Genomic DNA, 24612 nt, shown 5'->3' with positions numbered 1-24612 from the left:
AATGGGAGAAAATATTTGCAAATGAAGCAACTGACAAAGGATTAATCTCCAAAATTTATAAGCAGCTCATGCAGCTCAATAACAAAAAAACAAACAACCCAATCCAAAAATGGGCAGAAGACCTAAATAGACATTTCTCCAAAGAAGATATACAGACTGCCAACAAACACATGAAAGAATGTTCAACATCTTTAACCATTAGAGAAATGCAAATCAAAACTACAATGAGATATCATCTCACACCAGTCAGAATGGCCATCATCAAAAAATCTAGAAACAATAAATGCTGGAGAGGGTGTGGAAAACAGGGAACACTCTTGCACTGCTGGTGGGAATGTGAATTGGTACAGCCACTATGGAGAACAGTATGGAGGTTCCTTAAAAAACTACAAATAGAACTACCATAGGACCCAGCAATCCCACTACTGGACATATACCCTGAGAAAACCATAATTCAAAAAGAGTCATGTACCAAAATGTCCATAGCAGCCCTATTTACAATAGCCCGGAGATGGAAACAACCTAAGTGTCCATCATCAGATGAACGGATAAAGAAGATGTGGCACATATATACAATGGAATATTACTCAGCCATAAAAAGAAACGAAATTGAGCTATTTGTAATGAGGTGGATGGACCTAGAGTCTGTCATACAGAGCGAAGTAAGTCAGAAAGAGAAAGACAAATACTGTATGCTGACATATATATATGGAATCTAAGAAAAAAAAATGTCATGAAGAACCTAGGGGTAAGACAGGAATAAAGACACAGACCTACTAGAGAATGGACTTGAGGATATGGGGAGGGGGAAGCATAAGCTGTGACAAAGCGAAAGAGAGGAATGGACATATATACACTACCAAACGTAAGGTAGATAGCTAGTGGGAAGCAGCCGCATAGCACAGGGAGATTAGCTCGGTGCTTTGTGACCACCTGGAGGGGTGGGATAGGGAGGGTGGGAGGGAGACGCAAAAGGGAGGGGATATGGGAACATATGTATATGTATAACTGATTAAATTTGTTATAAAGCAGAAAGTAACACACCATTGTTAAGAAATTACACTCCAATAAAGATGTAAAATAAATAAATAAATAAAAGAATCAGTTATAAAAAAAATAAATAATAATGTTAGCAAAAATGGCAGAATAAGGACTTCTGAAAATAAATTTTATATCCATAAAAGCAATGAGAACACTGGACATTTTTCCAGAATCAACTTTTTCAGAATTCTGAAAATCAAACAAAGGCAATCTGGGGAGCATTTACTCGAGAAAAAAAAAAAGAATCTTACTAAATCAGTGAGCTTTGTGGCCTGTTAACTGGTCATTTCTTACTGTCCCTTCTCTTGTTTGGCTATAACCTTGAAAACCAACACCTGCAGCCGTGAAAAACAGGAGCAGGGCAGTAACTAGAGGGGTGGGACAGCACTGGATCTCCTTCAAAGACCAATCCCCAGGGAGGTATCATGTCATCTGTCTGTTGATTCCCTGGAAGACCCCACTAGCAAGACCATATATATTTGATCTGACTCAGCACTCATCCAGTACAAATAGGCCCCAGGGGCATTTGCTAAAAACAATCAAAGGCAACTGTTGGAACATCATAACCGCCAAAAGCAACACATAATAATTGGGTAGGGGCTTCCCTGGTGGCACAGTGGTTGAGAGTCCACCTGCCGATGCAGGGGACACGGGTTCGTGCCCCGGTCCGGGAAGATCCCACATGCCACGGAGCGGCTGGGCCCGTGAGCCATGGCTGCTGAGCCTGCACATCCGGAGCCTGTGCTCTGCAACGGGAGAGGCCACGACAGTGAGAGGCCCGCGTACCGAAAAAAAAAAAAAAAAAAGGGCTTCCCAGGTGGCGCAGTGGTTGAGAGTCCGCCTGCCAATGCAGGGGACGTGGGTTCGTGCCCCGGTCCGGGAGGATCCCGCATGCCGCGGAGTGGCTGGGCCCGTGAGCCACGGCCGCTGGGCCTGCACGTCCGGAGCCTGTGCTCCGCGGTGGGAGAGGCCACAGCAGTGAGAGGCCCGTGTACCGCAAATAAAAAACAAACAAACAAAAAATAATAATAATTGGGTAAAACCTGGCTAACCAAAAAGCTTAAAAAGAAAACATGGGGAATGAGATGTCTACAGCAGACTCTGAAAAGCTCTCACATACTTCTGGGATTCTTGAAGGCCATGTGCTTTCATAGGATTGTGCATACTCTCAGAGATGTGTGCTTGCTCAGGAATCACCTGAGGAGCCCTAAGCACTCACTTCTGGTTAACATGGAGGCTCAACACAAGCTGGAAGTGAAGGCTGAAATGAAACTGTACACTGCCTGACTGAATGCTGAAGGCAAGTTCCAACATACAAACTGAGGTCCACCACAACGACTGGGAGACTTATTGGGAGACACACTTCCTGAAGAGGGAAAATGAGTTATTGTTCAATTGGTACAGAGTTTCACTTCTGCAAGATGAGAAATTCTTTTGCACAACAATGTGAACATAATTAACACTACTGAACTATATACACTTAAAAATGGTGAAGATGATAAATTTTATGTTATGTGTTTTACCACCTTTTTTAAAAAAGACATAATAGCCTGGCAATCAATGAAGTCTTGTAGACAAAGTCATTTTCATGGTTCATTTGAAAAGTTTCAATGTTGTGCATGCTTCAACAGTTTTGGTGTACTAAATTTGTTTTGTTTTGTTTTTAATTTTGTCTAGTTTCTCAACAACTACAAGAATTTTGAAATGTCATCCAGAATAACCAGGACAACTTTCATATCCTTTCTAGTTAAAAGATTCATGAATGGTTCTGCAGTACTAGAGTAGACAAGGTAGACAATCTGTTCAAGTGCTTCCCCAATTGTGGGATTGGTGACAGACCATAGTTTCATTTTTACCTTCAAGTCTTCCTTTGGGAATATGCCAACAAGGAATGTCATCTGGCCTTGACTGCCAGTTGTGATACTTGATATTGTCTACACAGTCTTCTACTGTGTTAGTTTTGGCATCATTTATTGGCCTGGGATAGACTGCACATGCTCCTACATCAATTACACATGCTCCTACATCAATCATACATCAATTACAACCTGCGACCAAACATCTGTCTAAGTGTAAATATTTCCTTTAGCTCTTAAGAGAGGAATCACAATTGGCCATTCTGTAGCTTCTGGAAGCTTCACAAACTGTTTTCACAACCACTCAATTAATTGATTTGGACCATCAGTAAAGTAAAAAACACCTGGTTAATATTTCAGGATAATCATGATGCAAGAGATGAAAACTGAAAAGTAGAATTTGATGAACAAACTTCTCCTTAAGACAAATGTTTTAAAGTGTCCAGGATAGATTTCTAAACATGGAAAGAATGCACCAAAGGTATAAACATTTTTAAACGTTCACTCTGAAAGTATTTCAAACCTACAAAACAGTTCCAGGGGTACAGATAGTTCCCTTTTACCGATCTTCCCCAGATGCTGACATCCTGCATAACCACAGTACAGTTGTCAAAGCCAGGAAATTAATATTTATAAAACAGTATAACTACGGATCTTATTCAAGTTTCACCAATTGTCCCACTAATGTTCTTTTTGAAAGCTTTTTTGTGGAACCTGGCGAGTATCACACATCACATTTGTTATACTTCCTTGGTCTCATCTAATCGTGGACAGATCCTGATTTTGTCTTTTACAGCCTCAACACTTTCAAAAGGTATTCACCAATTGTTTTGTGGAATGTCCCTCAGTTTGCATTTGTCTCATGATTTCTCATGATTTAGAATTCAGGCTGTACATTCTGGGCAGGAATACCAGTATACCTACCATACTTGGGGAGAGTGGGGTAGGACACATGATGTCTCTATCTCAATACTGGTGGTATTAACTTTGACTGCTTGGTTGTGGTGGTGTGCCTGATTTCTCCACTAAGCAGTTTCTGTTTATTCCCCCTGGATATCTTGTGAGGAAATGCTTTGCCCTCCTAAGTTTAGCATACACTGACAGTTCTTGCCTGCAAAATTACTGCTGTGGTGTTTGCCAAATAGCAGTATTTTGTTTCCATCCTTCCTTCTACATTTATAATTAGGATTCCACTGAAGGGAGGATCTGCCCCTTTTATTTATGTATTCACATCACAATGGACCAAACATTTCCTTTTCTATGGGTATGAACAATTTTTAAGATTTTGGATGGACCTGATAAATTGCCTTCAGAAACAGTGTACAGATTTACACTCCCTCAGATACTACATGAGTCTGTCGCCTTTCTATACCCATATCAACAGTAATTATGTACAAATAAATTCATTTGTTTAAAAAAAGGATATCTAGTAATTACTTACCTTTGCAGTTTATTGCCTCTTATGTATCTTCACTGTTCATTTGTTTTTCATCTTCCATCATTTGTTATTTTTATTTATTTATTTATTTATTTGCAGTATGCGGGCCTCTCACTGTTGTGGCCTCTCCCATTGCAGAGCACAGGCTCCGGATGCGCAGGCTCAGCGGCCATGGCTCACGGGCCTAGCCGCTCCATGGCATGTGGGATCTTCCCAGACCGGGGCACGAACCCGTGTCCCCGTGTCCCCTGCATCGGCAGGCGGACGGACTCTCAACCACTGGGCCACCGGGGAAGCCCCCATCATTTGTTATTTTATATAACATTGTACATTTTACCCTTGTCACCTACGTGTTTACGAGATCTTTTTGCACTGAGGATATTATTACAGATGGAATTATTTGTAACATATTTTCTCAATTTCTTTGCATTTTACCTTTACTAATGAATGTCAATTTTACAGTTTTATATGGTCAAATATATTGATGTGTTCCTTTTTTATTGGTGCTGTTGTAGAAAGTTCTTTACCAAATAAAGATACTCAACATGCTCTCTTAGATTTTTGATTAAGTCCACATTTTTATATGTATTTCTTTTATTCTTCTGGATTATATTCCACTAGGCTTTCCAACATAAACATTTTTCTTTGTTTCAGTATTTTCCCCCAAAGTTCAGGAATTTTTAAAGGTAGAATTTAAATCACTGGGGAAATAATATATATATAACTTTTAATATTAATATGATGCTAACCATCCATTTGGGGGAAAAAACTCCCTACTTCACACTATTTATAAAAATGGATTCCCCATGGATATGTGTATTAGAAAAATATTTTTTATCAAGAAAATACAAACTCTACAAATCTAGTCAGCTGGATAAATACATGGCAGATTATCTATCCCTGGACAGTTTGTTAGCATTAGATTAAAGTGAAATAAATATGATTAAGATATCCTTCATCATATTGATACAATATTGCCTATATCTTAGATTATAACTGAGAGCATATACTATAAAATCTTTTTACTGTTCACGAAAGTTTCTCTAAAGTTTTTGGTTACGTTCAAGTCTCCTTATCAAGACAGCTATACCCCAAAGCAAGATTTTTATTTGAATAAAAAGGGGCCCATAAGTTGAAATAAATAACAGTATAAAATATATATTTACAAACATTTATGATTACTAACATAAATATTAATTTATATTACATGTAGGCATAATAGAAGATGATAAAAAGATAACTGTAATGAAGACGAGGAAAAATACAAAACCAAATCAGGGATTCACGTCTCTTTTTGTCAACACAACACACAAATGCCCCAAATGCTATATGTAATTAGCTGTAAACATCTCATAACAAACCAAGCATCCAGGGGGCTCCCTCTGCCCAGGATGCATTACCGGATGTGGTACGCCCTGAAGCACTTGGCATGGACGCCCTTCTGGCACTTCTCACAGCGGGTGTTGGTCTGTGAGTGGCACAGGGCACACCGGGTCCTCTTGTCCTGGTGGATGATCCAGTGCCCAATCATGTCAAAGCGGCTCTCAGTTTCCAGCCGCCTGCTTCTCCTCCCTTGGGATGATGTATCTGCGTTGCTCTCTAGGTACACGCAGGCCACGTATCTCCGGAAGGCCAGAAGGTCCACCTGGGCATCATGGCAGCATATCCTGTGCAGCTGCCATGCATTGTTAAGAGCAGCGTCAATAACATAGCCAATGAAACTCGAGTACCACTTCATACCCCGGATCTTCACCTTGTACTTGGCGATATTCTGGTCCATGCGGCCGACACCCCCGACCTTCTCCTGGTACAGCCTCAGCAGGGATGGCTGATGAACCTGGGCCTGCGTCTTGGCTGCTCCCGAGTGATGGTTGGTCAGCCCCACTGGCTCTATGCCCACAGCGTTGGAGCAGATGTTGACCACACTGCTATCATGCCAGCGGCACACGATGATCTCCTCACTCTCATCAACTTTGTAATCGAACGAACCCCTCTTCATTCTCTTCAGTTCTTTGGGATCTTTAAGGGGACATCGTTCAGTTCTGTACTCACGAACAGTTCCTGTGGCCTTCACTCCTTTCTTCCTTAAAATGGACATCAATTTGACACTTGTAAAAACCTTGTCAAAAAAGATGTGGTATGGCAGACACCCACGTGTCTGAAGTGCATCCACAAATTTCACCACCATACTGCCTCCTAGGTCCAGGCCCCTGTCTGGCTTAGTGAACAGTGTGCCCTGTGAGGGCTCGAACCACACCAAATAGCCCCTGCTGGTCGTTCCACACCAGATCTTGTAGCCCAGCCGCACAGGTTTCCCCGCAGGCAGATGCTTGGACCCCCGGTGTCCAAAGTACTCACACATAGACTCGCCAAAGCTGTAGAACTCTTCCAAGGGTGCATGCTTCTGGAAATTGTAGTTCATGCGGACAATGAGAGGCCTCACCTTGGCAAACCTATCACTTTCATCAAGCTCATTGTTATCTGCAAAATGCAGGTATGAGAAGATCAGTTCAAATCTGTCCCTTCTGATTGCATCAGCCACAAGATGATGATGTGAATCAGGGGATGTTTCCCAAAACATCCTTCTCCTTGGATAGGAGATATACCCACTTAATATCAAAATGCCCAAAACACACTTCAATTCCTGGGCTGTGAGACCCAGGTTGACATTCTTCTGCCAAGCATAACGATTGGTTTCATTAACAATGAAATTAATTGTTCCTTCATCAAAAAACAATTCAAAGAGGCCTACAGGACTCAGTTCCTGGCTTTTGAGATCCTCCATATGAGGATCTGATGCTGTCCAACTGGTGAAGTCCGGGCAGATATCTCTTTTGGTCCAAACATGTTGAGGTTCCACTACTGCCTTTTGCTTCTTCATGGCTGGCTGCAGCTGCAGGTCATCATCATCCTCCCCAGTGCCAGAGTCCTCAGGCACAACAAAGGCATGCAGCACATTGCCAGGCAGGTGGGTTCCTCGCCGGCCATCTTCATCACCCGAGTCCTCATCAGTGAAGTCCCCTGAAGCATTGTTGGGTGGTGCAATGAAGATCTCCTCCCTACTCTGGCCAGACTCCTCCTGCTCCAGAGCATTCAGAACCTCAAGCAACTTCATGGACTTCAGCTTTGAGCTGGTTCTTCTCCCAGTAGTGAGGCTGCTGCGATGACAGGAAACAGAATGAAGAGAGGCCATGCAGGAAAGCCAGTGCTTCAGCAGAAAACTCCACTAAAGCATTGACCAAGAGGAGGGCACTCCCACTGCAACAGCATCTTGGACCTAACACCATAAGGCATAGTGCCAGATAAGTGAATTTTCCAGACAAACACAAATTATTCATCTAAGTGCAGAAGTATTTTAATGAAGGGAGACATTCTAAAGAGGTATTCCATACTTCCTTTCCTTCTTAAATAAAGTGTCTGAATAGAGGATCCCCTCTAGTGATGAATCCAGGTGCCACTGTTATCACCTGGTTAACAGTAACTGTCAACGGGAAGGCTCGGCTGCTGAAGTGACATCCACCGATGCCTCCTGACTCAGTGGCCCTAGCAGCTCTGCTTTCATGCTTCTGCCTTATCTGTCTCTTCCCTTTTTCTTATTCACTTGGCATATATAAGTTTCCTCACCTCCCAAATACTCAAACTCTCCCGACTTGAACTCTCACTACCCAAATTCAGGACCTAAATAGATTCAGACAGATTTTCACAAAGCTCCCTCAATATCTGATATCCTACTGCATACTAACGTGCTAAATAGATTTGGAAACATGGAAAGCCCTGCTATTCTAACTCTCCCTGTGCATGTAGGAACCAAATACAAGAAATATTTGTATTTAGTGGGCACCAACCACGAGCAGGTGCTGCCCAGGGGCTGGCAGTGGGCACACTCCACTCCCTGACCTGCACAGCACTTATTTCCAAATGGATGAGACAGATGACACAACAACAAACACGCAGCTATGCAGGACGGCATCAGGTAGCGATGAGGGCCATCCTGAATAAGGGATAGAGAGTGCAGCAAAGGAATAGGGCTGGGGGTGCTACTTTAGACATATGATGAGGGAAGGCTCACAGGGCAGATGGCCTGGAGAGGTGAAGGAGTGAGCCTTGCAGACAGCTGGAGACTGGGTGTCCCAGAGGGAGAGAAAGAACTGTAGGTAGGTACAAGGCCCTGTGGTTGAAGGGACTTGATATCTATGAACAGCAAGGAGGTTAGTGACACTGCAGATGTAGTGAAGGGAGGAGAGTAGCGCAGAGGTGGCTGGGTCCAGGGCCAAGGCCCCACAGGGTTCCAGAGGTCCTGATCAGGACTTCCAGTCGTATTCAGTTATCACAGGAAGCCCCTGAGGGGATAGTGCAGGACAGTGAGGGGTCGAATACATTACTCTGGCTATGAGAACAGACTGGACTTGGGAAGGTGAGCACTGCTGCTGCCCTATGCCTTGGCCTCTGCATGAGAAAAGCCATGTACCAGAGGGAGGATGCAGGCTTTACCACAAAGGCTATTTCTCTGCCTGCTCTTAGGCTTTGGAGTTTAAGCTGCATTAGAGATTCATTCCAACCTCACTTCCAGGACACTGACTCCACCAGCCACCCCTGCTGGAGGCTAGAGCACAAGAAGTCTGACCTCTGGGGATACGAGGTATGCCTCAAGCTCTCCATAGCCAGCCAGAAAGGGAGAGGAAACCTGAAGCTCTTCCTTTCCATGGACCTCAAACTAAGACACATTCTCAAAGGGCAACAGCCATCTTCATGCCTCCCCTGACCTCCCCTGGTCTACAGCAGCAGATCCAGGCCTGCCCAGCCACAATCTCTGCTAGTCTCACCACTCAAACAGGCCCTCAAACACCTCTGTGCATACCTGTTCAAACCCTTAGAGTGAGAAAGCCTGCAGGAACTGAGGCAGCCCCACAGACAACCATCTTGTGTCTTGAAAGATGAGGAAAGTAAATCACGTTTTTAGATCAAGTGCAGAACTAGAGCTACACAGCTGCACCCGTACTGTACCATACACACTCCTTTGTCTGCCTTGTCTTTTCTCCAGTCTCCCTCTCTCCTCTCCCTCCTTGGTGCTTCATAGACACCACAAGTGCTTAGGGTGGCCAGCAGGACTGAGAACTGAAAATGTTATAGACTTGGTCTTTCAAAAGTAGAGAAGTAAATACAGTTAGCCTTGAATAACATGGGTTTGAACTATGTGAGTCCACTTATACATAGATTTTTTTCAGTAAATACGTCCTGGAATACTACATGATCCTCAGTTGGTTGGAACCGCCAGTGCAGAGGGCCCGATTATAAAGTTATACACAGATTTTCAAATGTGCAGAGTCAGCACCCCTAATACCCATGTGTTCAAGAGTCAACTGTACTTGCATAGAGCCTTTCATCAAACATTACTCCTACCTTGATGATGAAGCCATGGTATACTGTGAACATGAGGTTGTCTTTACTTGCAGAGTCTAAGAATCTGTAAGACAACAGAAGTCAGTTTTAAGAAATCATATCTTAATTAGCAAAGGAATAGGACCTTCTCTACCATTTAAGGGAAGAAAAATCTCAAGATTCACTATCAACCAGAGGGAAATGGATCAAGTACACACAGGAAATGATGTGTAGTTGACTGGCTAGTCAGAGAGAAAACGAACAAGCTCCCCCATCTCACACCTCACAACAAAATAGTCAGAACTACTGGCATTTTGTTTCTTGTGGGGGGCTGTCCTATGTATTATGTGATGTTTAACAGCATCCTAGGCCTCCATCTAATAGATACCAATAGAACAACTACCCCACTAGTTGTGAAAAACAAAAAGGTTCTAGACAAATGTCCTCTGGTGGGGAGAGTAGGAGGTAAAATCTCGCCTGATTGATGACTACTGTCCTACATCAGCACTGCCAATAGAACTTGCCATAATGATAGAAATGTTTTATATCAGTGCTGTCCAATATGGTAGCCATGAGCCACATATGGGTATTAAGCACTGGATATATGGCTAGTGTGACTGAGAAATTGAATTTTTAATTTTATGTAATTTTAAGTAATTCAAATTTAAATAGTCACATGTGGATGGTGGCTACGATATTAGATAGTGAAGTCCTAGATGTATTAAGTATTAATTGGAAAAAAGCAAAACTTTTAAAGTATATTAATGACCACAGAGGAAACCTTTCATATAGAAAACACAGAAACTTAAAGGGGGGTTGATAATTTTAACTACATCAAACTTCCAACAAATCTGTAGTAGGCAGAAGGCCCAAAGGACCCCAAATAGGTTGAACTCAAATAGGGCTACATCAAGACACATTATAATTAAATTGTCAAAAGTCTAAGACAAAGAAAGAATTTAGAAAGCAGCAAGAGAAAGAGAAATTACATACAGGGGAATCCCTATAAGACTAGTAGCAGATTTTTCAACAGAAATTTTTCAGACCAGGAGAGAATGGGATGATATATTGAAAATGTAGAAAGAAAAAACTATCGGGCTTCCCTGGTGGCGCAGTGGTTGAGAGTCCGCCTGCCGATGCAGGGGACGCGGGTTCGTGCCCCGGTCCGGGAAGATCCCACATGCCGCGGAGCGGCTGGGCCTGTGAGCCGTGGCCGCTGAGCCTGCGCGTCTGGAGCCTGTGCTCCGCAATGGTAGAGGCCACAACAGTGAGAGGCCCGCGTACCGCAAAAAAAAAAAAAAAAAAAGAAAGAAAAAACTATCAACTAAGAATGTTATTCCCAGCAAGATGTCCTTCAAAATTGAAGAAGACATAAAGACTTTAACAAGCAAACAAAAGCTGAGGGTGTTCATACCACAAGACCTGCTTGAAAAAAAAATGCTAAAAGGAATTCTTCAAGTAGAAGTAAAAGGGCACTAATTACATCATAAAATCATATGAAGATAGTGTAAAACTCATTGGTAATGGTAACTATAAAGTCAGTCAGGTAATAGGGGTGTAAAATTCACTAACAACTATAGATTTAAAGTTAAAAGTTAATGCATATATGTAGAATCTAGAAAAATGGTACCGATGAACAGGTTTGCAAGGCAGAAATAGAGACACAGATGTAGAGAACAAATGTATGGACACGAAGGGGGGAAAGCTGGGGGAGGGGAGGGGGTGGGATGAATTGGGAGATTGGGATTGACATATATACACTAATATGTATAAAGTAGATAACTAATAAGAACCTGCTTTATAGCACAGGGTACTCTACTTCGTTTTACTGTACAGTAGAAACTAACACAACATTGTAAAACAACTATACCCAAATTTTAAAAAAAGGAAAAAACACATTTTAAAACAACTATAACTACAATAATCTGTTATTAGATACATACTATAAAAAGTATGTAAACTGTAGCATCAATAATCTAAAATGTGAGGGGGAGGAGAAGTAAAAGAGTAAAGTTTAGAAATGTTATAGAAGTTAAGGTGTTGTCAGTTTAAAATAGGTTGTTATCATTTCAAGATTATTTTATGTAAACCTCATGGCAAACACAAAAGAAAAACTTATTGTAGTTACACAAAAGAATATGATAAAGAAGTCAAGGCAGGGCCTCCCTGGTGGCGCAAGTGGTTAAGAGTCCGCCTGCCGATGCAGGGGATACGGGTTCGTGCCCCGGTCTGGGAGGATCCCATATGCCGCGGAGCGGCTGGGCCCGTGAGCCATGGCCGCTGGGCCTGCGCATCCGGAGCCTGTGCTCCGCAACGGAAGAGGCCACAACAGTGAGAGGCCCACATACCGCAAAAAGAAAAAAAAAAAAAAAAAAAGAAGTCAAGGCATAATAATAGAGTAATTCACCAAATCATAAAAGAACACAACAGGAATAGAAAAAACAAAGGATTTATAAAACAGAAAACGATGAGCAAAATGAAAAGTTAGTCCTTACCTATCAATAATTACTTTAAATGTAAATTCATTAAATTATCAAACCAAAAGTCACGGAATGGCTTAATGGATAAAAAAATAAGATCCAATGATATTCTACTGACAAGATACTCACTTGACCTTTAAACATACACATAGGCTGAGTGTAAAAGGATGGAAAAAGATATTTCAAGCAAATAGTAACCAAAAAAAAAAAAAAAAAAAAAAAGCAGGGGTAGCTATACTTATGTCAGTCGAAATGAACTTTACTAAAATGGAAACAAGAAAATAAGATAATTACATAATGAAAAACAACAATCCATCAAAAGATATAACAATTGTAAATAGTTAAGCACTAAATATTTGAGCACCTAAATATATAAACCAAATACTAAGAGAACAAAAAGGAGAAATAAACAGTGATAAGATAATAGTGGGGGACTTTAATACCCCACTCTCAACAATGGTAGATCATTCAAAGAATCAATAAGGAAACATCAGATTTGAACGTCACTATAGACCAAACGCACATAAAAGACATATACAGAACATTCTATTCAACAATAGAAAAATATACATTCTTCTTAAGCACACATAGAACATTTACTGAGATGTTACATGTTAGGCCACAAAAAAAGTCTTAGCAAATTCAACAAGACCAAAATCATACTAAGTATCTTTCCTGAACACAGTGGTATAAAGCTAGAAATCAGTAACAGGAGGAAAACTGAAAAACTCAAAAATGCATAAAAATAATTTTCCTGAATAACCAATGTAGCAAAGAAGAAATAAAAGGAAAATAAAAAAGTATCTTGAAACAAACAAAAATGGAAACACAATATACGAAAACAGGGGATGTTAGCAAAAGCAGTTCTAAGAGGGAAGTTTATAGCCATAAACACATACAGAAAGAAAAGAGAACTATCTCTAATAAACAACCCAACTTTACACCTCAAGGAACTAGAAAAAAGAACAAGCTAAGCTTAAAGTTAGCAGAAGGAAGGAAACAATAAAGATTAGAGCAGAGGGCTTCCCTGGTGGCGCAGTGGTTGAGAGTCCACCTGCCGATGCAGGGGACACGGGTTCGTGCCCCGGGCCGGGAAGATCCCACATGCCATGGAGCGGCTGGGCCCGTGAGCCATGGCCGCTGAGCCCGTGCGTCCGGAGCCTGTGCTCCGCAACACGAAAGGCCACAACAGTGAGAGGTCTGCGTACCACAAAAAAAAAAAAAAAAGATTAGAGCAGAAATAACTAAAGCAGAGAAGAAAAAAATGAGAAAAGATTAAGAAAACTAAGAGTTTGTTCTTTGAAAAGATAAACAAAATTGACAAACCTTTAGCTAAACTATCCAAGGAAAAAAACCCAACAAAATTATAAATCAAAGAGGAGACATTACAACGGATACCACAGAAATACAAAGGATCTGTGCACCTGAAACTATAACACTGTTAATCAGCTATACTCCAGTATAAAATAAAAAGTTAAAAAAAAATACAAAGGATCATAGAGGGTAGTAGGAACATTTATCTGCCAACACACTGGACAATGTAGAAGAAATGGATAATTCTTAGAAACAAAAAATATACCAAGACTGAATTAAGAAAAAAGAGAAAAAGTGAATGAACCAGTTACTAGTAAGGAGACTGAATCAGTACCCAAAACCTCCCAACAAAGAAAAGCCCAGGACCAGATGGATTCAAGGGGAATTTTACCAAACATTTAAAGAATTAATGCCAATCCTTCCCAAACTCTTCCAAAATATCAAAGAGAAGGGAACATCCCTAAACTCATTTACAAGGACAGTATTACCATGATACCACAGCCAGAATAAGGACATTACAAGGAAGGAAAACTACAGACAAATATCTTTGATGAATACAGATGAAAAAAATCTAAATAATATACTATCACACCAAATTCAACAGTACATTAAATGAACAAATGGGTATATCACAGGAATGCAAGGATTCTTCAATATACACAAATCAATCAATGTGATATGCTGTATTAACAAATTGAAGAATAAAAACCATATGATGATCTCAATAGATGCAGAAAGAGCTTCTGACAAAATTCAACAGCAATTTATGATAAAAACTCTCCAGAAAGTAGACTAGAGGGAACCTACCTCAACATAAAACAGGCCATATATGAAAACCCACAGCCAACATCATTCTCAATGGTGAAAAACAGAAACCAGTTCCTCTAAGATCAGGAACAACACAAGGTTGCCCACTCTCACCATTATTATTCAACATAGTTTTGGAAGTTTTAGCCACAGCAATCAGAGAAGAAAAAGAAATAAAAGGAATCCAAATCAGAAAAGAAGAAGCAAAACTGTCACTGTTCGCAGATGACATGGTACTATACATAGAGAATCCTAAAGATGCTACCAGAAAACTACTAGAGCTAATCAATGAATTTGGTAAAGCAGCAGGATACAAAATTAAGGCACAGAAATCTCTTGCATTCCTACACACTAATGATGAAAAATCTGAAAGAGCAATTAAGGAAACACTCCCATTTACCATTGCAACAAAAAGAATAAAATACCTAGGAATAAACCTACCTACGGAGACAAAAGACCTGTATGCAGAAAACTGTAAGACACTGATGAAAGAAATTAGAGACGAAACAAACATTTGGGGAGATATACCATGTTCTTGGATTGAAAGAATCAACATTGTGAAAATGACTATACTACCCAAAGCAATCTACAGATTCAATGCAATCCCTATCAAACTACCAATGGCATTTTTCACAGAACTAGAACAAAAAATTTCATAATTTGTATGGAAACACAAAAGACCCCGAATAGCCAAAGCAATCTTGAGAAAGTAAAATGGAGCTGGAGGAATCAGGCTCCCTGACTTCAGACTATACTACAAAGCTACAGTAATCAAGACAGTACTGTACTGGCACAAAAACAGAAATATAGATCAATGGAAGAGGATAGAAAGCCCAGAGATAAACCCATGCACATATGGTCACCTTATCTTTGATAAAGGAGGCAAGAATATACAATGGAGAAAAGACAGCCTCTTCAATAAGTGGTGCTGGGAAAACTGGACAGCTACATGTAAAAGAATGAAATTAGAACAGTTCCTAACACCATATACAAAAATAAATTGAAAATGGATAAAATACCTAAATGGAAGGCCAGACACTGTAAAACTCTTAAAGGAAAACATAGGCAGAACACTCTATGACATAAATCACAGCAAGATCCTTTTTGACCCACCTCCTAGAGAAATGGAAATAAAAACAAAAATAAACAAATGGGACTTAATGAAACTTAAAAGCTTTTGCACAGCAAAAGAAACCATAAACAAGAGGAAAAGACAACCCTCAGAATGGGAGAAAATATTTGTGAATGAAGCAACTGACAAAGGATTAATCTTCAAAATATACAAGCAGCTCATGCAGCTCAATATCAAAAAAACAAACAATGCAATCCAAAAATGGGCAGAAGATTTAAATAGACATTTCTCCAAAGAAGATATACAGATTGTCAACAAACACATGAAAGGCTGCTCAACATCATTTAATCATTAGAGAAATGCAAATCAAAGTGGCAGTGAGGTATCACCTCACACCGGTCAGAAAGGCCATCATCAAAAAATCTACAAACAATAATTGCTGGAGAGGGTGTGGAGAAAGGGAACTCTCTTGCACTGCTGGTGAGAATGTGAATTGATACAGCCACTACGGAGAACAGTATGGAGGTTCCTTAAAAAACTAAAAACAGAACTACCATATGACCCAGCAATCCCATTACGGGGCATATACCCTGAGAAAAACAATTCAAAAAGAGACATGTACCACAATGTTCACTGCAGCACTATTTACGGTAGGCAGGACATGGAAGCAACCTAAGTGTCCACCAACAGATGAATGGATAAAGAAGATATGGCACATACATACAATGCAATATTACTCAGCCATAAAAAGAAACAAAATTGAATTATTTGTAGTGAGGTGGATGGACCTAGAGTCTCTCACAGAGAGTGAAATAAGTCAGAAAGAGAAAAACAAATACCGTATGCTAACACATATATGTGGAATCTAAAAAAAAAAAAAAAAAAGGTTCTCATGAACCTAGGGGCAGGACAGGAATAAAGATGCAGACATAGAGAATGGACTTGAGGACATGGGGAGGGGGAAGAGTAAGCTGGGACAAAGTGAGAGAGTGGCATGGACATATATACACTACCAAAGGTAAAATAGATAGCTAGTGGGAAGCAGCCGCATAGCACAGGGAGATCAGCTCGGTGCTTTGTGACCACCTAGCAGGATGGGATAGGGAGGGTGGGAGGGAGGGAGGGAGATGCAAGAGGGAGGGGATATGGGGATAAATGTATACATATAGCTGATTCACTTTGTTATACAGCAGATACTAACACACCAGTGTAAAGCAATTATACTCCAATAAAGATGTTCAAAAAAAAAAAACATCATACACCATGATTAAGTGGGAGTCATCCCTGGGATGCACGGGTGGTGTTGATAAAACATATGCAAATCAACGTGATACACAACATCATTAATAGAATGAAAGATAAAAATCATAGGAACATCTCAATAGATATAATAAAGCACTTGACAAAACACCATATCCTTTCAAGATAAAACTCTCAACAACTTAGGTATAGAAGGAACATACCTCAGCATAACAGAGGTCACAGATGACAAGCACAGAGCTAACATCATATTCAGCGGTGAAAGACTGAAAGCTTGTCCTCTAAGATCAGGAATAAGACAAGGATACCTACTCTCACCACTCCTATTCAACACAGTACTAGAAGTCCTACCAGAGCAATAATTTAAGAAAATGAAATAAAAGGCATCAGAATTGGAAAGGAAGAAGAAAAACTGTCTCTATTTACAGATGACAAGATTTTACATACAGAAAACCCTAACAACTTCACAAAAAAACTGTTAGATCTAATGAATGAATTCAGTAAAGTTACAGGATATAAAATCAACATACAAAAACCAGTAACATTACTATACTTTAAAACTGAATTCTCTTAAGAACTGGAGAATGGGACTTCCCTGGTGGTCCAGTGGCTAACACTCCATACTCCCAATGCAGGAGGCCCAGGTTTGATCCCTAGTCAGGGAACTAGATTCCATATGCTGCAACTAAGAGTTCTCATGCCACAACTAAGGATCCTGTATGCCGAAACTAAAGATTCCGCGTGCCACAACTAAAGATTCCGCATGCTGCAACTAAAGACCCCGCATGCCACAACTAATACCTAGTGTAGCCAAAAAATAAATATTTTTTAAAAAGGGAATTGGAGAATATTACCCCACTACAAAAGCATTAAACAATAAAATATATAGGAATAAATTTAACCACAGAAGTAAAAAAAAAAAAATCCCTATACTGGAAACTACAAATCATTGATGAAAGAAACTGAAGACAAAAATATCCCATGATTATGGATTGGAAGAATTAATACTACAATGTCTATACTACCCAAAGCCATCTACAGATCCAATGCAATCCCTATCAAGATTTTATGGCAATTTTTATAGAAGTAGAAAAAAACAATCCTAAAATTTGTATGGAACCACAAAAGACCTCAAATAGTCAACGCAATCCTAAAAAGAAGAACAAAGCAGGAGGCATTACACTCTCTCATTTCAAACTATATTATAAGGCTATAGTAATCAAAGGGATCAAGATGGCAACGTGAGAGGACATGGAGCTCACTGCCCGCCACAAACAAATCAAAAATATATCTACACATAAACAATTTTCACTAAAAACTGAGTGGAAACTGGCAGAAGGACTGCTGTACAAACAAGGATGTAGGAAAGATATACACGTGATCAGGTATGAGGGGAAGAAAAGATGGGGTCAGGGCCTGGTGCTCCTGGAAGGGGACTCAGAGGAAATGGAAGATTATAAGGGCAGACACCTGCCCCGGGAAGTGAGCAATTCAAGCCACAGATTAGATGCCCCAGTCCTGGGGTGCTACATGGAGGAAATTAGATATTTTTCCAAACAAAATATTGAATGGCCAACAGGTACATGAAAAGGTGCTCAACATCACTAATCATCAGACTTCCCTGGTGGTGCAGTGGTTAAGAATCCAGCTGCCGATTCAGGGGACACAGGTTCGAGCCCTGGTCCAGGAAGATCCCACATGCCGTGGAGCAACTAAGCCCTGTACGCCACAACTACTGAGCCTGCACTCTAGAGCATGCAAGCCACAACTACTGAGCCTGCGTGCCACAACTACTGAAGCCTGTGTGCCTAGAGCCCGTGCTCCGCAACGAGAAGCCACCGCAATGAGAAGCCCATGCACAGCAATGAACACCCAACACAGCCAAAAATAATTAAATAAATAAATAAATTTATTTTTAAAAAATCACTAATCGTCAAGGAAATGCATATCAAAACCACAGTGAGGGCTTCCCTGGTGGCGCAGTGGTTGAGAGTCCGCCTGCCGATGCAGGGGACACGGGTTCATGCCCCGGTCCGGGAAGATCCCACATGCCGCGGAGCAGCTGGGCCCGTGAGCCATGGCCGCTGGGCCTGCGCGTCCGGAGCCTGTGCTCCGCAACGGGAGCGGCCACAACGGTGAGAGACCCGTGTACCGCAAAAAAAAAAAAAAAAAACAGAGTGAGATATCACCTCACTCTTGTTAGAATGCCTGTCATCAAAAAGACCCATCAAGGGCTTCCCTGGTGGCGCACTGGTTGAGAGTCTGCCTGCCGATGCAGGGGACACAGGTTCGTGACCCGGTCCAGGAAGATCCCACATGCCGCAGAGTGGCTGGGCCCGTGAGCCATGGCCGCTGGGCCTGCGCGTCCGGAGCCTGTGCTCCGCAACGGGAGAGGCCACAACGGTGAGAGACCCGTGTACCGCAAAAAAAAAAAAAAAAAACAGAGTGAGATATCACCTCACTCTTGTTAGAATGCCTGTCATCAAAAAGACACATCAAGGGCTTCCCTGGTGGCGCACTGGTTGAGAGTCTGCCTGCCGATGCAGGGGACACGGGTTCGTGACCCGGTCCGGGAAGATCCCACATGCTGCAGAGTGGCTGGGCCCGTGAGCCATGGCCGCTGAGCCTGTGCGTCCGGAGCCTGTGCTCGGCAACGGGATAGGCCACAACGGTGAGAGGCCCGCGTACCACAAAAAAACAAAACAAAAACAAAAAGACACATCAAGCATGTGGAAAAAAGGGAACCCTTGTGCACTATTGGTGGGAATGCAAACTGGAGCAGCCACTACAGAAAACAGTATGGAGGTTCCTCAAAAAAGTAAAAATAAAGCTACCATACAGTCCAGCAATTCCACTTCTGGGTATACATCCAAAGGAAATGAAGTCACTATTTGAAGAAATATCTGCATCCCCATGTTCACTGAAACATTACTTACAATAGAAAAGATGTGTCCACTGAAGAAAATGTGGTACATATATATAATGGAATGTTATTCAGCCATAAAAAAGAAGGAAATACTATCATTTGTGACAGCATGGATGCATTTGAGGGCATTATGCTAAGTGCAATAGGTTAGACAGAAAAAGACAAATATCGTATGATCCCACTTATATGTAGAATCTAAAAAAACAAACAAATGAACATATATAAAAAGAAACAGATTTGTGGTCACCAGAGGTGGCGGATTTAAGAAGAGGGAATTGGTTGATGGTGGTGAAAAGGTCAAGTGTCCAGGTATAAAATAAATGAGGAAGTCTCAGCTTATAACTGGGAAAATATGTACACGATGACCATAGTTAACACTGCTGTATAGTATATTTGGAAGTTGCTAAGAGATTAAATCCTAAAAGTTGTCATCACAAGGAAAATAAATTTCTTCTTCGTAACTATATGAGATGGATGTTAACTTACTATAGGAATTTACAATGTAAGTATGACAGGTCATTATGTGGTACAGTTTAAACTTATACAGTGTTGTATGTCAATTATAGCTCAATAAAACTGAAAAAAAAACAAAAAGCCAACTTCAAAACAATAGGAACGTTTCGTGGAGTTCTTACTCACCCTTGACCTACCCCCTTTCCAGTGCTGCAGCAATCTTAGTCTTGAGTAGCCAGAAGCCCAATTCCCAGTTTTCCCCTCAAACTAAAGGGAGAAAGAGCAAACCTGACTGCAAATTATTGTGTATTTCTGCTCTAACGTGTCTTAAGGATACCTAAAACACTGGTGTGGCAGAAAAAGCTGTGAGGCAGAATACAAATCCACAGACGTCTGGAGCAACAGACTGTGGGTAAAGATACATAACAGACCATTTAAGGCTATTTGGAAATACAGGACATTCAAAAGCTTCCACGTATATGGAGGAATTTAAGAAAGCCATATGCAAGCCCAAGACACACGCTCAGAAAACTCCTGAGAAGACCTTAAACTTTTACCTCAGGCTAATCCCAAGATTAAGAGTATCCTAACTAAGTGATGAAGGAGTGTCCCAGCAAAGAGCAAATATGTAAAGACGGGGAGAAGTAGATGGTCTTTTTGGGGTTTTTTTCAGTGTTTTTTTGTTTGTTTCAGCTCCTGAGATTCATGGAATTCTCTGTCAAAAGATTAGCTGAACACAAGCTATAAGGAACAGAGTCTTCAGTGATCACACATGACAATATACAGTCTTTGCAGAAATAGTTTGGAAAAGTCCCAAAACCAATGAACTACAATGGCCTTCAAAAAATAAAAAAAGCAAACCCTGGGGAAGGCAAGGAGTCTAATTTCCAGAGTTACCACATCATAATAGAAAAACATTCAATTTTTAGCAAAAAAATCACAAGGCACAAAAAGAAACAAGAAAATGTGGCTCATTTAAAGCTGATAGAACCAACTCTGAGGAAACCTAGACATCAGACTTACTAGACAAAGACTTTAAAATAATCATCTTAAATATGCTGCAAGTAAATGGAAAACATGGACAAAGAACTAAAGGAAATCAGGCAAACAATATATAAACAAAGCTGAAATGAAAAATTCGCTAGAGGAATTCAACACCAGAGTTGTGAAGGGAGAAAAAAAGGACTGAACACAGGACTATTAAAAATATCAACTCTTACAAACAGAAAAATATATATATATGAAGAAAAGTGAACAGAGCCTAAGAGACTTGTGGGTCACCATCAAGTCAGTCAACATACACATTTTGAGAATCTCAAAAGGAAAAGAGAAAGAAAAGGGCACAGACATTACTTGAAAAAACAATAGCCATAAGTTTCCCAAATTTGAGGGAAGAGACAGACCTAAAAATCTTGAAGTAGGATAAACTAAAGAGACCCACACCAACCCACATCATAGTCAAACTGGCCAAAGCCAAAGCAAGAACCTTGAAATCAGGAAGAGAGAAGCAATTCATAGTATAAAGGATCTGCAATAAGATCATCAGTCAATTTCTCATCAGAAACCTTAGAGGCCAAAAGGTAGTAAGATGATATACTTAAAGTGCTAAAAGAAAAAAATTGCGAACCATGATTTCTATATTCAGCAATACTGTCCTTCAAAAATGAGGGAGAGGGCTTCCCTGGTGGCGCAGTGGTTGAGAGTCCGCCTGCCGATGCAGGGGACACGGGTTCGTGCCCCGGTCTGGGAGGATCCCACGTGCCACGGAGCGGCTGGGCCCGTGAGCCATGGCCGCTGAGCCTGCACATCCGGAGCCTGTGCTCCGCAATGGGAGAGGCCACAACAGTGAGAGGCCCACATACCGCAAAAAAAAAAAAAAAAAAAAAAAAAAGAGGGAGAAATTAAGATATTCCCAGACAAACAAAAGTTGAAGGAATTCATTACCACTAGACCCACAATACCAGAAATGCTAAAGAGAGTCCTTAATGTTGAAAGGAAAGGATGCTAGACAGTAACTCAGTCATACTTGAGAAAAGATAAAGTTACCAGCAGTAAAGGTAAATATATAAACCCATATTTTTAAAAAGAAACAACATTGTTGTCATTTTAGTTTGTAACTCCACTTCTTATTTTCTACAGAATTTAAAAGATGAATGCATAAAAAACAATTATAAATGAAAGATGTAATTTTTGACATCAGTAATATAAGGGGGGAAGAACTTTGTAAGAGAGGAGTTTATGTATGCAACTGAAGCAAAGTTGCTATCAACTGAAATTAGTTATATTAGGATATTCTATATAATCCCATGGTAACTGCAAAAAAAAATCTAAAGAATATGCATGAAAGGAGATTAAAAGGAAATCAAAACATGTCACTGCAAAAAATCAACTAAACACAAAAAAGGTAGGCAGTAATGGAGGAAAATGAGAGACGACAGAGCTATAAGATAGATAGATGGACACAAAACAAATAGCAATGTGACAAAATAAGTCTCCTCTTTTCAGTAATTATTTTTAAAGTAAATAGATTAAACTATCTAATCAAAAGGCAGATGTGGGGGAGGTGATATCAACAGATGAAGGACTAGGAAGCTCTAGGTCCTCATTCCCCACAGAAATGCAAGTTAACATCAAAATATGGGCCAGAATACCTTTATGAGAACACTACTAAATTGGAAAAACCCAGTTTTCCTCCTCCTGGGTAGGAAAAAACCCAGTCTTTCCCTCCTTTGTTTCTCTCCTGTGTGTCTTCTTTACCACTCGCACAGAACACTTCACTTCTGACACTTCTAGTGACCAAATTCGGGGTGGGGGGGTCCGCACAAGTAACTCTCTGCAACACCAGCTGGGTGTCCAACAATTCTGACACTATCTACCTGGAGACAGTGTCAGATACCACAGGCTAAGGGCTCAGTACCACAAAACTGCTCCCCACATCAGATGCCGATTACAAGTAGTAGGTCCCCAGGTTACCCACAATTTCTGTCTGACTTGGCTACAAATCAGGGGTTCCCATGATCCCTTCCTTGGGTTCAATGAATTTGCTAGAGCGGCTCACAGAACTCAGGGAAATGCTTTATGTTTACCAGTTTATTAAAGGATATGATAAAGGATATAGATGAACAGCCAGATGAAGAGACGCACAGGCCAAGGTATGGGGAAAGGGTGCAGAGCTTCCATGCCCTCTTCAGGCATGCCACTCTCGCAGCACCTCCATGTGTTCACCAATCCGGAAGCTCTCTGAATCCCGTACTTTTGGGATTTTCCTGGAGGCTTCATCATGTAGGCATGATTTATCATTAATCCCATTTTCAGCTCTTTCCCTTCTCAAGAGAATGGGGAGTGGGTGGGGCTGAAAATTCCAAGCTTCCAATCATGGCTTGGTCTTTCTGGTAACCAGCCCTCATCCAGGAGTCATCCAGGCACCCAAACAGAGTCACCTCATTAGAACAAAGGACACTCCTATCACGCAGGAAATTACAAGGGTTTCAGGAGCCCTGTGCCAGGAACCCAGGTCAAAAACCAAATATTAGGACAAAAGATGCTCCTAGTGCTCTTATCACATAGGAAATTACAAGGATTTCAGGAGCTCTGTTCCAGGAACTGGGGCAGAGATCTATACATATTTTCTATTATCTCATAGCCCACCCCCTGGGCTCTGGCCACAGACCCCTTACAGCAAAATGATACCCAAGTCAAAAGATAGTGGCACATTACTAGAACCCCATGCAATCATTAATAATCATTCCAGTTCATCATTTTGTTGTATGAGGATGTCTCCCAGGGTTAGGCCACTCCAGTTTGCAGTCTTTCATTCGATCGTATCAGGTTCCAAAAGCAGGAGTGGTTTCAGCAAACATATGGCTTCACTCTTTCAGACATCTGACATAATTGAGCTAAGAAACAATGTCGTCTCTTGCTCTGAGCTCTTTTGAGGTACTAATGTAATACTGAATTTACCTTTTTACATAACACATTTATTCACTACTTACCCTTAGCTACTATTCCTTCTTCTCTTCATTTATACCTAAACTCTTCCATTTTTGGAAGGTTCATTAGATTCAACCATTGGGCCGGTCTAGGCTGCAGAAAGCAATATTAGCCTAGCAAGTGCCTTCCCTCAGTCCACTCCCATTTAGAGAGGGTGAGGTTACGTAGGTGCAGAACTAGTGGGCTATCTTTACCACCAAGCAATATAGCTTCATTCAGTCTTGTCAGATGGGATGAAGGCACATTCTGCCCCATCAGGCCCTTAGGAATTCTGACATAAGGTTTAAAAATATAGTTATAGTTTCTTGCTTAGGAATCAATCAACTTGTATTTGTAGCCCTGGTCATCAGGTAGGAAAAACAAACAAAAAGTTGAGGTGATGTGAGGAAGAAAAAGAAGAGAGAGAGAGAGAGAGAGAAAAAAACTATAGTTATTATACCAACATCCTCCTCCTTTGGCAAGAAAGTAAGTCATATCAGCATCCTTTGTCACCCCTACTTCCCTAGATCCACCAGAAAAATAGAGGAATCTATCCAGTGGGGACACTCTTCTAGTTCCACTCATGTTTAGTATGAATGGACACTCATGAAGGTGTG

At 40.9% G+C, this 24612-nt stretch overlaps 1 protein-coding gene across 8 annotated transcripts in view; it reads right to left on the bottom strand.

The window, feature by feature from the left end:
* Nucleotides 1-5553: 5553 nt before the first annotated feature.
* Nucleotides 5554-24612, bottom strand: part of PGBD2 (piggyBac transposable element derived 2) — a 32825-nt gene continuing 13766 nt past the window's right edge. For 5 of the 8 annotated variants that reach the window (XM_060092633.1, XM_060092634.1, XM_060092637.1 and 2 more), the window contains 2 exons: nucleotides 9736-9799; nucleotides 5554-7612 (listed from right to left, as the gene is read on the bottom strand). In XM_060092633.1, coding sequence (XP_059948616.1) covers nucleotides 5732-7528 — 1797 coding nt within the window. In that variant the 5' untranslated portion in view covers nucleotides 7529-7612; nucleotides 9736-9799 and the 3' untranslated portion in view covers nucleotides 5554-5731. The remainder of the gene's footprint in view (nucleotides 7613-9735; nucleotides 9800-24612) is intronic. The other 3 variants (XM_060092640.1, XM_060092639.1, XM_060092641.1) reach the window with 1 other exon arrangement.

This window comes from Mesoplodon densirostris, chromosome 3 (genome assembly GCF_025265405.1).
Source record: "Mesoplodon densirostris isolate mMesDen1 chromosome 3, mMesDen1 primary haplotype, whole genome shotgun sequence".
Classification (NCBI taxonomy): domain Eukaryota; kingdom Metazoa; phylum Chordata; class Mammalia; order Artiodactyla; family Ziphiidae; genus Mesoplodon; species Mesoplodon densirostris.
This window is presented reverse-complemented; position numbering and strand designations above follow the sequence as displayed.